General features: G+C 32.2%; 2 protein-coding genes across 4 annotated transcripts in view; both read left to right on the forward strand.

Annotated features, from left to right (window-relative positions):
* LOC107458407 (ribonuclease E/G-like protein, chloroplastic) overlaps positions 1–3,310 on the forward strand; it is a 10,072-nt gene extending 6,762 nt beyond the window's left edge. For all 3 annotated transcript variants that reach the window (XM_016076611.3, XM_021127689.2, XM_016076612.3), the window contains 4 exons: positions 462–574; positions 949–1,068; positions 1,435–1,590; positions 2,677–3,310. In XM_016076611.3, the coding sequence (XP_015932097.1) occupies positions 462–574; positions 949–1,068; positions 1,435–1,590; positions 2,677–2,856 (569 nt within the window). In that variant the 3' untranslated portion in view covers positions 2,857–3,310. The remainder of the gene's footprint in view (positions 1–461; positions 575–948; positions 1,069–1,434; positions 1,591–2,676) is intronic.
* A 3,989-nt stretch (positions 3,311–7,299) lies between these two features.
* LOC107458394 (replication protein A 70 kDa DNA-binding subunit B-like) lies at positions 7,300–10,667 on the forward strand. Its single transcript, XM_021126722.2, has 10 exons — positions 7,300–7,467; positions 7,576–7,846; positions 7,949–8,048; positions 8,140–8,349; positions 8,836–8,971; positions 9,060–9,220; positions 9,805–9,919; positions 10,104–10,208; positions 10,309–10,404; positions 10,500–10,667. The coding sequence occupies exons 1-10, from the start codon at positions 7,300–7,302 to the stop codon at positions 10,665–10,667; spliced, it is 1,530 nt and encodes a 509-aa protein (XP_020982381.2).
* Positions 10,668–15,169: the final 4,502 nt, after the last annotated feature.

The following is a 15,169-nucleotide window of genomic DNA, read 5'->3' on the forward strand; positions in this document are numbered from 1 at the left end:
TCACTATGCAAAATTTGCCAACTTATTCTGTAGGTCATGAATGTGTAATTCATATATGCATAATTCTGGATTGTCATAGTTAGAGTTTCAAACTTGTAAGCAAATGGAAAAACAATGTAAGGGGAAATATTTTGCTGGGAAAAAAAAGTAAATTGACACTAGTAGCTGGTTGACCTAAGCTTTGCATTCCGGTATGTGGTTGCCCTTATACCACAAATAACAGACATTGGGTTATTTTGGGACTTTCTAGTTAAAATGTTACTAATGCCACAAGAGATATAAAGTTTTTCAACTGTTGCTCTCACAACATACTTTCATGGAGTGATATTTTGAAATTTCAAGTAAAGCAATGATATTTAGATTAAAGATGTTCACCTTTTGTGCCACTCGGAATTGGCATTTCCTGTTGTTAATGTAGTCCATACAAATAATATATTTCTTGAATTTGCAATCTTTATCAGCAAATAAAAGATTGGTATACGAAGAAGTCAAGAAAGCTGTTGAGAGAGACAAATCCATGGTGAAAGTCTCTGAATTGTCAAGACATGGACTCATGGAAATAACACGAAAGAGGGTATGGCGTTGTATTTTAGTGTACCATGATGATGATTCTACTTTGATGTTGCCACTATGCCATAGTTGATTTTTCAAAAAGGAAAAATAATTGACAAATTTAGAAATAGATAGATCGTTTCATGATTCTTCTAATGATTTATTTATGGTTTTATTTAATTTCTCAAACAATGTGACAACTTCACTTCATTTGTGTTATTTTACTGAACATGATCCTTTGTAGTTGACTCAAATCCAAAAAAGAAAACAACTATGGTTTGGAAAAGAATAATGCATAGATTACAACTTCTCAAAGTTTGTTGTCCTCTAATTCTGATTATTGTTTTATTCAAGGTTATTAAAATAATTTTTTAAGGCTTTACTGATGTTTGGCAGGTTCGACCAAGTGTGACATTCATGATTAGCGAACCATGTGCTTGTTGCCATGCCACAGGGAGGGTTGAAGCTTTAGAGACATCGTTCTCCAAAATTGAACAACAAATCTGTCGGTTTATTGTAAGTAGACATTTTCAATCCGAAAATTATGTTTAAGCCTTAAGATGATGCAAAAAGAAACAGAAAGAGAATTAAAAAAAAAAAAAACTTTCAAAAGCTCTAATTTATATTATAATTCCTTGAGCACCTGGAATCAACTAGGTTTATGTTTTCTGTCAGATGGATTTCGGCATCTCCTTATGAATTTGTCTTAGTGCATGTCACTTGCTGTAATAGTTTATCTTTGTACTATTTCTCCTTATAGTTACTGGCGAATCGTCAATCATTTACTTAGATTTTAACAATGTTTTATCCACTTCCCCTAATCTTGTTAGCTTGTTATCCTTGTAGTGAGTGTGGTTTCTTGTTTCTACTGTGATATCTCAGGCAACAATGGACATTAAGGCAGACAGTATAAGCCCCAAGTCATGGCCAAAATTTATTCTGAGAGTTGACCATCATATGTGTGAGTACTTAACTTCAGGGAAAAAGACAAGGCTTGCAACATTGAGTAGTTCCCTCAAAGTATGGATTCTTTTAAAGGTATAAATGATCAACAAATTTCTTTTTAATCATTTTTGAAGCTTACTTTATCAAATAACCTGCTATTGCTTAAGGAAATGGATTTACATCACAGTGTGGGAGGAATGCCCTCACTGCCCACTATTTACAAAACAAAACATCTTGTCTTTTGTTTATCACTTTAGCGCCGGTTATTTATACAAAATTGATTCGATGAAGATAAATGGGGTGAGTTTCAGCAAAATGGTAATGTTGCATTGTGACATCTGGTCTGGGTTCAAAGTCTTGACCCAAAATAAGTTTCAACATGGAAATATAACATGTCTCTGAAAGGGTGCAAAACTAACTATGAAGCTGTAGAGTAACCTTTTAAGGTATACGAACAAGCGCTTAAATGACAATGACTTAACCCCAAAGTTGATCATGTAAGGTTTAAATGAGAGCCTGTGGCAATACTTGTGACATGAAAAACCGGCAGCCGTACAATCTTTTTTGAAATAAGGGGACAAGTATGTATAGTCACTGAATTGCACATATGTTTATGCAAGGTAGTTTAGGTTTGATTCTGTACTAGATATACATTTAATGATGCATGTACCCTCCACGAAGCAGAGGGGAGGACGGCCCTGGCACAATAGTAACGTTGCTGCCTTGTGATCCGGAGGTTACAGGTTTAAATTCTTCTGAAAGGGGAGTGAACTCTTTGACCCGACTAGGCAGGTGGCTCGTGCACTTGCTCACTCTTTTAATAAGAAACGAGTGGTGAATTTTTTTAATTTTCAGAAGTTACAAGCCACTATATCTGAATTAAAATTTCATCAATTAAGTGGATACGAGCAGGCTGCAGTCTGATGGGGGTTCATCTACAGTCTTAAGTCAGAAACTCTTTGAAGGACTAGGAATTAAAAAGCTTTTAGTTGGATTTTTTATTTGATGGGCCATTTCTTTTTCCTTTGTTCCATCTATGATATTTGTGGTAAATCCTATTAAATATGGTTTTGGGTAAGATAAAGAACTGCTTTGCTTGCCATTGATGTATCAATTATTTTCAGATACATATATAACATTGCTGAAGATTACATTGACAGGCTGTTTTTAATCCTTCAGGTTGCTAGAGGGTTCACGAGAGGAGCGTTCGAGGTTAAACCATTTGTAGATGACAAAGGAGAGAAAAACCAGCATCAAGCTCCAATTTCGATGCTGAGATCCTCAGAGGCCAGTACCAAAAAACCTGGCCAAAAGTTGACAATTGTTCCAGTTAAGAAATCAAAAGCTAGGGGAAAATAAATATCCCTTTTTTCCCCTGGGGTGGTTCTTGAAACAGGCTTATTCTTCCCCTCTGTACACATTTTTTTTGTTTATGCTATATATATCATGTTAGGATGAAGGAAACCGCAGCTGCAGGTCGAAGATCCGAAACAGATTTGGTTAGACCTTTGAGGGTGAAGTTACAGGGAACAGCTGAGGCAGATATATACCATCCACATGTGAGAAAATTTTGGTTGTAAATTGCAATTTGTAACGGTTCATTTCATGAGTAGTTTCTAGCCAAAGTCTAGGCATTCACTTCACTAGTTATCTACAAAAATAATGAGAAGATTAACTAGAAAAAAAATCAGATTTTGTTCAGGGCTGCTGGCCTTTTATCATAATGAACAATAGCTTGAGTAGAGTCATTCAATGGCATGGCGTTTGTAAATTTGTATAACTAACGAAATTTGAAGACCAGTTACCTTGTTAATGTTTTGTCTGTGCCATCTTTTTGTACATTTTTTTTTCAAAAATAGTAGGTTATATTTCATTAATTATTGAAAAATAAAATACAAAAATATTCAAAAGTAAGACAGCATAATAAAAGGTGGGAATTTCCCAAAACAATACATTGAAGATATTCATCCAACGGTGCATGGTTGAATAACGAAGAAAAATCTTAAAGAAGAAAGAATGATAAATCAAATTGAATGAAATTAAGAGTTTAACTCATGGAGATGACGATCTAAATTAGGAGTTTTTTGGATTTCACGGAGTAACTTGATAGAGCTTGCTAGAATGGCAGACGGCATTGAAGTAGAACTTTCAAAAATTAACTGGTTGTGAGCTTTCCAATAGTTCCAACAAATGATGGCAAGCAATTGAGGATTACGGTCATCATTCTTCAACGGGTTAAGCATCTCTGTTATTGCAGTCCACCATGTCCAAAAGTTGTTAGGACTCTGAGGGGGAAGACAGTCACGAAGATAAGTTTGAGACCATACTTCTTTAATTCTAGAGCAATTGATCAAACAATGAGTGAGTGTTTCTGTTACTTCATGACAGCAGGGGCATATTGGCGATATAGATGGGATGCGGTGATGAATCTGAGCAAGCACCGGAAGCCATTCATGGAGAGCTTTCCAGATAAATAGCTTAATTTTGTGAGACAAGTTCAACTTCTATAGATCAATCCACAGTTTTTTCTGCTGCATATAATTAAGGCAAAGCTCCAGAGGCGGATGGTAAAATAAATAGCCAATTCTATAACTTGAAACTGTATCATATTGCTTGGATTTGTTCAAATCCCATTGCAATTTGTCCATACTCTGCTGAATTTTAACAAACAAAATTCTGTCTGCCGTCTTGGAAAAATAATTCTTGAATGAGATTCTGATTCCAATTTTTATCTTCAATAATTAGATCTTTAACTCTTAGAACCAACTCAGAAATAGCTTGTTTGTTTGGCATGTCAGAAATCATTAAAGGATACGGAGGAGGCAGCCAAGGATCCTCAAAGGTTCGGATATTCTCTCCAGTACCCAAAGCCCAATTAAGACCTTTTTCAACAACTTTTCGGTCTTTCAGTATGCTCCTCCATCCCCAAGAAAGTAAGACTCCAATTTCTGCCGTTATAGCATTACCATTGCTAAAGTATTTACCTATTAGGATTTTGGATAGTAAGAAAGTAGGCTGTGTCATGAGTCGCAAAAACTGTTTGCCTAAAAGTGTCAGATTTTGGATTTTGAGATCTTTAAATCCGAGGCCTCCTTCTCTTCGTAGGCGAGTCATAGTATCCTAACTAATCCAAACTATCCGCCTTTCAGAATCTTTTTGCCCCCACCAGAACTGTGAAAGTAGATAGTGAATTTTCAAAAATTAATCCATCAGGCAACTTGAAGCAAGACAATATATAAATAGGAATAGCTTCTCCCACTGCCTTAAGCAATACCTGTCTACCACCTGATGATAGAAGATTGTGCTTCCACCCTTGGATTCTTTTTCGAACATTCTCTTTGATCATACTAAAAGAAGCATTTTTCGATTTAGAGACTGTAGAAGGCAAATCAATGTATCTATCCTGATCCCCAATATGATTAATATTCATAGAGTTAGCCAGTAGTGTACGAGTAGTGGAGGGAGTGTTGTTGCTAAAGAATACAGCAGATTTATTAAGATTTACCCTCTAGCCACTGATGCTCTCATAAAAATTCAATAAATGCAAGATGTTTGAACATGCTTAAGGATTAGCCTTACAGAATAAGATAGAATCGTCAGCAAAGAGGAGGTGATTGACCTTAGGACATCGCTTATATATCTGAAGACCCTAATTAGTCTGTTTTGTTCTGCCTTGTGTAGTAAGAAGGAGAGAACTTCTGCACAGAAAAGAAAAAGATAGGAGATAGAGGATCTCCTTGTCGAATACCTCTATTTGGTTTGAAGAAACCATAGGGTTGTCCTTCCACAATGATAAAATAAGAAACAGTTGTCACTAATTCTCGAATTCACATGATCCACCGGGAGTTAAAACCAAACTTCTCCAATATAAACCAAAGAAAGTGCCATTCCACCATATCATATGCCTTACTCATGTAATTTTAGCGTCATTTCATTTTCGAGTCCCTTTTTTTGTTCTTCAAGTAATGCATACACTCATGAGCAATTATGATATTATCAGAGATTAATCTGTCTTTTATAAAAGCACTCTGTGTAGGACTAATTAGTCTATTCATCATACCCTGAAGTCTATGTACAAGTACTTTAGAGATAATCTTGTAAAAGACTGAGGATAGGCTTATTGGTCTTACCTAAATCATATCTTTAGCATCAAAAATCTTGGGAATAAGACAGATTTGAGTGTGGTTAAAACCCTACAAAATTCTGCCCCCTGAAAAGAAGCTCTTAACTGCTCAGAATACATCACCACTAAGTATATTCCAGAAGCTTTGAAAAAAATTTGCTATCATACCATCATCTCCTGGAGCACTTTGAGGATGAATGCTAAATGTTGTACGTTTCACTTCTTCCACAGTCACTGGTTTTGAAGCCTACGGTTCATGTGAGCTATAACCTTAGGTTCAAATTCAGTAAATAGAGGTTCAGGGTTCTCATGACAAGTGGAGGAGAAGATGTCCTTGAAATAAGATTCAGCCACAAAAGCAATACCAGCATTTGAAGAGCCACTTCACCATCACTGCCAGTTAGTTGCCAAATTTTATTCCTTCGGATTCGATTTCTAAATTTCGGATGGAAGAAAGTTGTATTCTAATCACTGGATTTGAGCCATTTGACTCTAGACTTATCTTTTCAATAAGATTCCTCATTTTGCAATGCTTTTTCAAGTTTGTCCTCTATTTCTAAAATGATGTTGCCTCCATGAATTCCTGCTAAACGAAGTTCCTCTAATTCAGATTGTAGTAAATCAATCTCCACCTTCAAATTAAATTTGTGTTCTTGCTACCATCTGACAATCTGATGCCAACAGTACTTTATTTTTTGAGTTAGAATATACATGACTGAACCATCAATCTGTTCGTGCCAAACTTCTCTAACAATCTGCCTTATTTCATCATTAGCCACCTTTCTGTACATTAGTCTTTCAATTTCTCACAATCTATTTATTATATAAAAGAAGAGTTGCAAAACAGTGACACCCGTTCACATATTTCAACACCTGTCCATTTTTCAACTGTTTTTGGCATTTCTCCAATTGACACGTCTCTTTATTTCTATTGAAATTACAATCCTATTCTATATATACATTGGTAATTACGTATCCTGCCCTTTTTCCATCTTTTAACTATTTGTTGTTCTTCTCCAAATGACACCTGTCCTTATTACCATGGAAATTACAATCCTATCCTATATATAGATTGGTTATTAGAAATCCTCCCTTCTTTTTCACTGTTGCAAGCTCCTTTTTCCTTTGCCGACACAAATACATGAGTGGCTCAGCAATCCCTAACCTCAGCGAGAACTCTTGCTTGGTGGAAGATTTTCGGGGTAATCGCTTTGTCCAGTGGGTTGTAGGGAGTGAATGGAGCAGCAATCCCAAAACCACCATTTTAGGGAAAAAAAACGATAATGCTAGCTTCTGATTGGATGATTAGGGTAAACAATGGATTGAGAATGCATTGTGTCTGATGGAAAAAAGGAAAAGAGGCAGTATTATTTTCCAGAAATTGTAAGGTACTCCTTTTATCTATTGTGCTTAGCATATGTTAGAGTATTAGCAATCCCAAAACGATGCTATTAACCATTGATAGTTTGCTTTGATTGGTTGATTGGGGTTAATCCCATTACCCAACGTGTTTTAGTCGATTGAAAAATTTAGTACGTTGGTTTAAACAATGATTTAATTTTGGCGCTACTTTGGAAAATTTAAAACCAGTATAACAACTTTTCCTATGACATAGTCTTTATATATTGGAAGCCGGTATCCCACCATCCACATAGCTTAGATTACTTCCTCTCCTCCCTATGGCTCTAACAAATGCTTTTACTCAAAAGGTTGATCGTGTTGCAGACATCAATGCAACGAAACTGGCCTGGAATTTAGTTGTTGGAGTTGTTCGTTTGTACGAAATTCCTAGCTCATGGAATCCCACAGATGTATGCAGCTTAGAATTGGTGCTCCAGGATGAAATGGTGTGTATCCAACTATTTATTTTAAGAATGGTCATATTGACTTGTGGAGTTTATACATGTTAATTTGTGTCTGTTTGTGTGTGTGTGTTTGTATGTGTGGCTGCCTAGGGTGATCGTATACATTGCTCCATTCCGAAGGCAAATGTGGTGGTCTTTAAGACAGTTGTTCGTGAGTTTGGAATTTACTCAATGAGAAATTTCATTGTTCAGCCAAATTCAAAAGGTGTGAGGACAACTTCACACAAGTTCAAGCTAAGTTTTTATATGAAAACTTCTGTCAGTACTCTCTCCAGTGAGACCTTTCAATTGAATCCTTTCCGATTCGTCTCCTTTACTGAAATTGAAGCAGTTGATGTTGTTAATTTGAATATCCTCCTAGGTAATATATTGATCCAATGATTCATAATTTATTTAGTTTTGTTATTTTGTTTGTGGATAACTGATGCTGTCTTTGTGGGTTTTTATCTCCACTGTGTTATAGATTGTGTTGGTCACATTGTTGGAAAGGAGGATGTTAGACCAATGGTTACAAAATCAGGTCAAGAAAGTAAATGCATGGCACTATACCTGGAGGATCTTGAGTAAGTCATATAGCTGTTTTCATTGGTATGTCATTAAGTGATTGTTTCAATTGTGGCTTTTCTTATTGTTGTATGTTTTATAATATCGTAGGAAAAATAAGATCAAGTGTACTATATTTGGTGAAATGATTGGTAAGTTAACTCCATTTATCAATAAGGATGATGGTGAGCCACTGATCTTGGTCGCTCAACTCTTCAAGCCAAATCAGTACCTCAATCAGATTAATATTCAGAATAGTCTTTATGCCTCGAGAGTGTTCCTGAACCCTGATTTTCCTGATGTTGTTGCATTCAAGAATCGGTAAGTAAACACTAAACCTTAGTAATTGAATTTTTAAAGTTTAATTTATTTTGTACTCAATTCTTTATATTTATTATTAACAAAATATACGGAATCAGCTACTTTTTTAAAGTGTACACTATTTGAACAACTATTATTATGGAGCTTGATGTTAAGTTTTTAATCTTTTTTGGTAATGTATGGGGTTAAATTCTGTATACCAAACCTTAGAAACATACAAAAAATATTTAATATTTTTATACTTTTTAACATAATATTATTTAATAAACTTTTTTATAAACATTATCAATACATGAAAACAAAAAAAATTCTTTATTTACTTAAAAAAAATTTGTACTCAATTATTTATGTTTGCTAAACAGGAAATATACAAAATAAGCTATTTTTTTAAAGTACAAAATATAAAGTGCAACTTTAGATCATAAAATTAGGTGTATAGAAATATTAAGCTAATTGGTCTATTAATTTTGGATTACTTCGAGTTAGCCTACTGAAAGAAGGTAACATTGGATCCCAACGAATTAATCACATAGAGACCCAACATCAGTATTCTGTGAGTGATGAACTTTCGGGAGGTTCCTTTCCAATCAATACAATTGAAGAAGTTTTGAACATGACTTATGTGAGTTCATTTCCCACCGTTTGTATTAACACTGATTTCATTGCATTGCATTTGAATGTTACTAAAATGAGAGTCCATGTTGTTACAGGAAGTCTCCACTTGGGTTTTAGCCGCTATAGTGTCTGTTGATGTTGGCACCCGCGATTGGTATTATGCCTCGTGTAAGAATTGTCCTAGAAAAGTTGTGGAGAATAAAGGTCGATATTACTGTGAGCATTGTCGAAAAGTGGGATTTAATGCTCCATTGAGGTAACACTTTCTTTGTTTCGACTTTTATTCCACGTCTTAACAACAAACTTCTTTGTGTGACTATGTTTCCTGCGTTCAATGCTAAAATGTGAAGTTTGTCACTGTTCATTTTAGAGGACCTTGGTGATTACAAATAACACATAACTTCTTAGCGCAAATGAAGTTTCACTTATTATGGTGGTCCCATGCCAAAAACATGGGTATACCATACAACTATAAGCATGACTCAATCTACTTAACTAATTATATTTTGAGGAAAAAGAACTAAATGGATAAAACTCAGGGTATACTACATGAGTAAGGGTATTTGACTTATGTTACTATTCAGTGCTTTGTATTTTTACTGATAATAGAACTTGAATAAGTTTTCCATTCCTTTATCTATATCAAATAAATCATGTGGCCAACTAACATACACATATTCTTTCAAGGTGTGTTTCTTTGGTTGTTGGAATGGAGTAAATGCTCTTAATGTAACCTATGTTAACGCGCTAATTTCAAGTTTTATTTACACTATAAGTTTTATATCCAGACTTATTTCTCCCCTGAACACTTTTAATTCGGTTTGGTTTATTTTTACTCAGGTATCGACTTAATGTTGTAGTCACTGATGGGACTGGATGCATTAATATAATGCTTTGGAATCAAGAGGCAAAAATCATTCTCGAAAAATCTGCTAATGACATAAGGGATCTAATGGTAAACTATTATGCATTTTACTGAGCTTATTTGGTGATTCGTCAATATATGGACTGTCGGTGTATAAACCAACTAATAAAGCTTTTTTTTTCATGTGCAAAAAGATGCTGATGAGAATGCCTGCTTAAAAGCTTTTGAACCTATAATTGATAGGAAGTTTCTTTTTAAATTATCTATCTCACAGAAAAATCTGACCTCTGTGGACCAAGCTTATAATGCTGTTAAGATTAGTGATGATGAGGCACTGATTGATCTCTATTCATCCCACGGTTCTTCCATAGATATTGGAGTTCGTATTTAAATTATGACTCATTATTAAACTGTCCATTGCAGTTTCCATACTCTTAAAGGGTGTATTCGTAACTAAAATTGGAATTCATGTGATGCAGGGGGTTGAACAAGGCCTTTCAAATGTAGTGTCTACAACTGGAAATAATGACCTTGACTTAGATGGGAATGGAGCTGCTATTGTTTCACTATCAAAGGTCAAGATTCCATTAGAACCCAATAAGATATTGCAAATTCTGTTGCATTGTAGAACCCAATATTTGATATTGTAAATCCTGGTGCACTCATGCAGGATTCTGGTATTGAGAGCATCTTTGAAAGCGGGTTAGATACTCCTGGTAAATGTGTTATAGCAGATTCTGCTCCAAGCTTGGGTGTTAGTGGACTTACTAATCCGGAAGGCCAGGGATCCAGTAACAAGACTTTCAAACGTGGTTCTACCAAGAGGAAAATTGAGTGATTCACTCAATTTGGGATATGTAATGTGATTGTACACATTTGTTGGCTTTAGTTTAGTTGCTATGGGTATTTATCCTTATGAAACTCAGTGTTATGAACTTATGTATATTGCTGTAATGACCTTGGGTGTCCATGAACAATGTCATATCAAAGTTTTAACGTTTTATAATTTACTTTTACTCTAAATTTTCTTTTCTTTTTTAATCGACTTTCATAATGCAGTAAACAAAATGTAACTCCTTGCTCTAAGTCAAATCTGCAGTTGGACTCATTTGTTTATATAACTTTTTGGTGTCTTTTATTTTAAAACATCAACTTTTCGAATATTATTTGTTTGCATTATTATAAAAAAAAATTATCATTTGTTTTAAGTCATAACGTATTTTTAACTAAAGAAAATCACAGATAAAAAAAATCAAGACTCTTAAGACATAATAAGTTATTAAGCGATGCAAAAAAATGTGATGAATCTTCTGTTGATTGTTCTGCCATTTGATAAAAAAAATGTGAAATCTAAGAGCATTGTTACTAAATAATTATATAAAACAAATCAACTATGTCTAAAACAAGATAAAGAAAACAAAATTATTACTAAATATTTTTTGTTCGATGGAGTTAATAAGTGTCTATTACCATTCTTATAAATCTCGATTTGAAATATTTAAACTTTTTTCAATTTTTTCTTGGAGTCAACTTTGGTATATCAAATATCAGAAATACAAAAACAATCACTTTTAAATTAAATATTACTTAATCAAGCTTTTTAGAAATATTATAAATAATACAGCACAACAAGAAAACATTCAGTGAACCACCTTTAGAGTCAATTTTATTTTGTACTCAATTATTTGTGTTTGTTAATATTAAAATATATTAAATAATATACTTTTTATTAAACAAAATATAAAGTGCAATTTTATATAATAAAATTAATAAAACGGCTATGATACAAAATATAAATGATAATTTTAAAATAGCAAATATAAGTTGCAATTTTATGTTGCTTTATTTTATATATTTAATGTTTCTTAACTTGATTTTTTTCGGAGTTATCTTTTGTATACCAAATCTCAAAAGTAAAAAAAAAATCATTTTGATTCACTCTTAAATTTAATATCTCTTTATCAATCTTATATGAAATATTATACATAATACATAAAAAATAAAAACAAATTTAGTTATTTACCTTTTAAAGTTCAATTAATTTTGTAGTCAAATTATTTATGTTTAGGGAGCCACTTAGAAAAAAATAACAAAAAAGTCTTTTTTTTAAGATATTTTTTAAAAATTCAAATTTAACACATATAATCAATTAAACTGTTTTATTTTTATTTAAATTAGACCAGACAAATCAGTTTAGCCAAAAAAATTCATAAATTAAATTTTAAATCGGTATAAATAACTATTTTTTATAAAAATAACTACAGTATCTCCATTATAAAAAATAACTAAAATATCCCTATTATTTATATATATATTAATTTTAATAATTCTAAATCCTAACCCTACGATGACAGGAAGGAAAAGGGCTAGAACTTAGGATTCTCAAAATTAATATATATATAACAAGAGTATTTTAATCATTTTCTATAATAGGTATATTGTACTCATTTTTTATAAAAAATATTAGTAATTTAGACCGATTCAAAATTTGATTCACCATTTCTCGATCAAATTAAATTTGAAAACCCTTACATGTACCCTAAATTTCATCTATTTAGTGTTTTCCGTTAAAAAAAATAGAACTCTATAACAAAATAATAACATCACTACAAATTACATATCCTTTCTAACTACACTGCATTGGTAATTGGAAAAAGTAAGATTTGTAGTCGGTTTTTTTATGGAGTTAATAGATGCCAACTATCATTATTATGAAACTTGATTTTAAATATTTAAAACTTTTTCTCAATTCCTTTACAGAGCCAATTTTTGTTTATCAAAGATCACAAATATAAAACAAAATATTACTTCTAAATTGAATTTCTACTTAATCAATCTTTTTAGAACTATTATAAACAAAAGATGACAACAAGAAGACACTTAGTGAATCACTCCTTAAAGTCAAATTTATTTTGTACTCAATTATTTATGTTTGTCATGATTAAAATATAGAAAATAATCTACCTTTTAAAATACAATACATAAGATGGAATTTGATATAATGAAATATAAATGCTATGAAAATACTTACATAAAAAATTATGCACAGATTGAATACAAAAGATTCTAATTACTATTTATTTTTTTTCAGTTGGATTAATAAGAGCCAACTACCATTGTTTATTATGCTTTATTTCATATGTTTAATGTTTTTTTATCAATTTGTTTTCAGAGTTAACTTTTGTATACCAAATCTCAAAAATTGAAAAAAAATCATTTTGTTTAACTCCTAAAATTAATATCTCTTAATCAAACTGTTTAGAAATATTACAAATAAAGCATGAAAACAAAAAAAAAATTTAGTATGTAATTCGCTTTTTAAAGTTCAATGTATTTTGTACTCAATTATGTATTTATTATAAAAAAAAATTTCCAAAGTCAGCTACATTTTTTAAGTACAAACTATTTGAACTACCATTATTATTATTATGAAGTTTGATTTTAACTATTTCATTTTTTCTGTAATGCACGGAGTTAAATTTTGTATACTGAATTTCAGAAACATACAAAAAATATAATATTCTTTACTTCTTTACATAATATTATTTAATCAACCTTTTTATAAACATCATCAATAATTAATGAAAAGAAATAAAATTTATTAATTCACTTTTGAAAGAAAAAAACATTTTATACTCAATTATTTATATTTGCTTTATAAGAAATATACAAAATAAGCTATTTTTTTTAAAGTACACAATATAAAGTGCAACTTTAAAAAATAAATGACAGACAGATTTAGGATATAAACATTTAGGATGTGACATAGAATTAATGTGTATAGAAATATTAATGAATCTTGGGCTAATTAGTCTATTATTTGATAAAAAAAAAGAATTTCGAAAACATTTTATAAAAAAAATATAAAATTCATACAAAAAATTATTGTTCAATATTTATTGTGAGCATTTTTTATGATTTTTTATTAAAAAATGCTTAATTTTTTAGAATGGGTTTTCTTTAAAGTTACCTTTTTATAATCAAGTCTCTTATATATATGAAAACATAATGTCTATCTACTAAACTATTTTAGTATTTCAGCTAACTTATTTTGGAAGTACGGTCACTTTTGGGAACATTTTTTTCGGACGAACCAAGCAAATCTTAATTACATGGGCCGAGATTAAGTTCCTAAAAAAGAAATACCCCAAATGTTTAATTTGGTAATAAATTCAGACAAAAAAATGCCTACGAAAAGATAGATATACAGCAGCTTTGTTTATGATTTGATGGGAAAAAAGAAGCAGCTTACTCTTAAATTGGAAAGTATTTAAGAGTGTGATATCCAACTCCAACAAATGGAATACGGTAACTCTTTATGCTTAATAAACATGGAGCAGCAATTCCTATGTGTGTGTTTATTGTTATCAGATATGAGAAGCTTTTGCCCAATAAAAAAACTGCAGTTGTTTACCAGAAGTGTGCCTTTTGTAGTTGCATTGCCTGACTAATTTTAAGCCAAGTCAGAACCCAGACTGAAAGAAAGAACTCCCATTTTCCAAAGTGGTGCTTTATCTGACCCTTACTTAAACCATGCATTAATATCAACTAAGTGAACCTGATTACTTATAGTTTTTGGGATGTTGTTGTGTGTAAATATATACTTCTGAATCTCTTTATTAAATATAATTACTAAGTTGAAATAACCAAACCGGATTAGTAGTGCTATAACTAAACTTGAACAGTTGTTTAGTAATAAATTTTTTTTTCCTGCAACCATTATTGTTACCTAATTCATAACATTTGGATATGAAAAAAATAACCTGAAAAGTATAACCCCAAGTAATTATGCCCCTGTGTAACATACCACTTATGTAGTTTATATAAGGTTAGCGTCTCTTTCTTAATATGACAAGTAGCCATATACATTCTACTATATTCGAGTTATACATATAATTGACAGTGGTAATAGACTTCTTTTCTTCCTTCAGCAAACCAAATTTTAGAATGGCTAATCCACCTTCCAAACCACAAATATTGCTGCCAGACGACCTCATATTGGAGATTTTTGCTAGAGCCGATGTCAATACGATTGGTCGTAGCAGAACCCTGTGTAGCTATTAGAACTGGGAGCTGGGGACCGAGGAGTTTGTCTTCAAGCATCTACATGCTGCTAAGAAGAGGCCAGCTTCCATTTATGTTCACTTTGGTGTCAAAGGACGAAGATCATTGGGGAGTTGGGTTTTTAGATTTAATGTGGATACTGGTGAGAATGAACGCCTGCACATCCCATTCTTGAGGAACTCTCAGGGCCAATTCGAGGTGATCGGTACTGATAATGGCTGCATGGCCATTAGGTATTCATGCATTAGTCACCCAAGTAATCTCATCGTGTGGAAT

The sequence above is a fragment of the Arachis duranensis genome, chromosome 7 (assembly GCF_000817695.3).
Source record: "Arachis duranensis cultivar V14167 chromosome 7, aradu.V14167.gnm2.J7QH, whole genome shotgun sequence".
Taxonomy (NCBI): Eukaryota; Viridiplantae; Streptophyta; class Magnoliopsida; order Fabales; family Fabaceae; genus Arachis; species Arachis duranensis.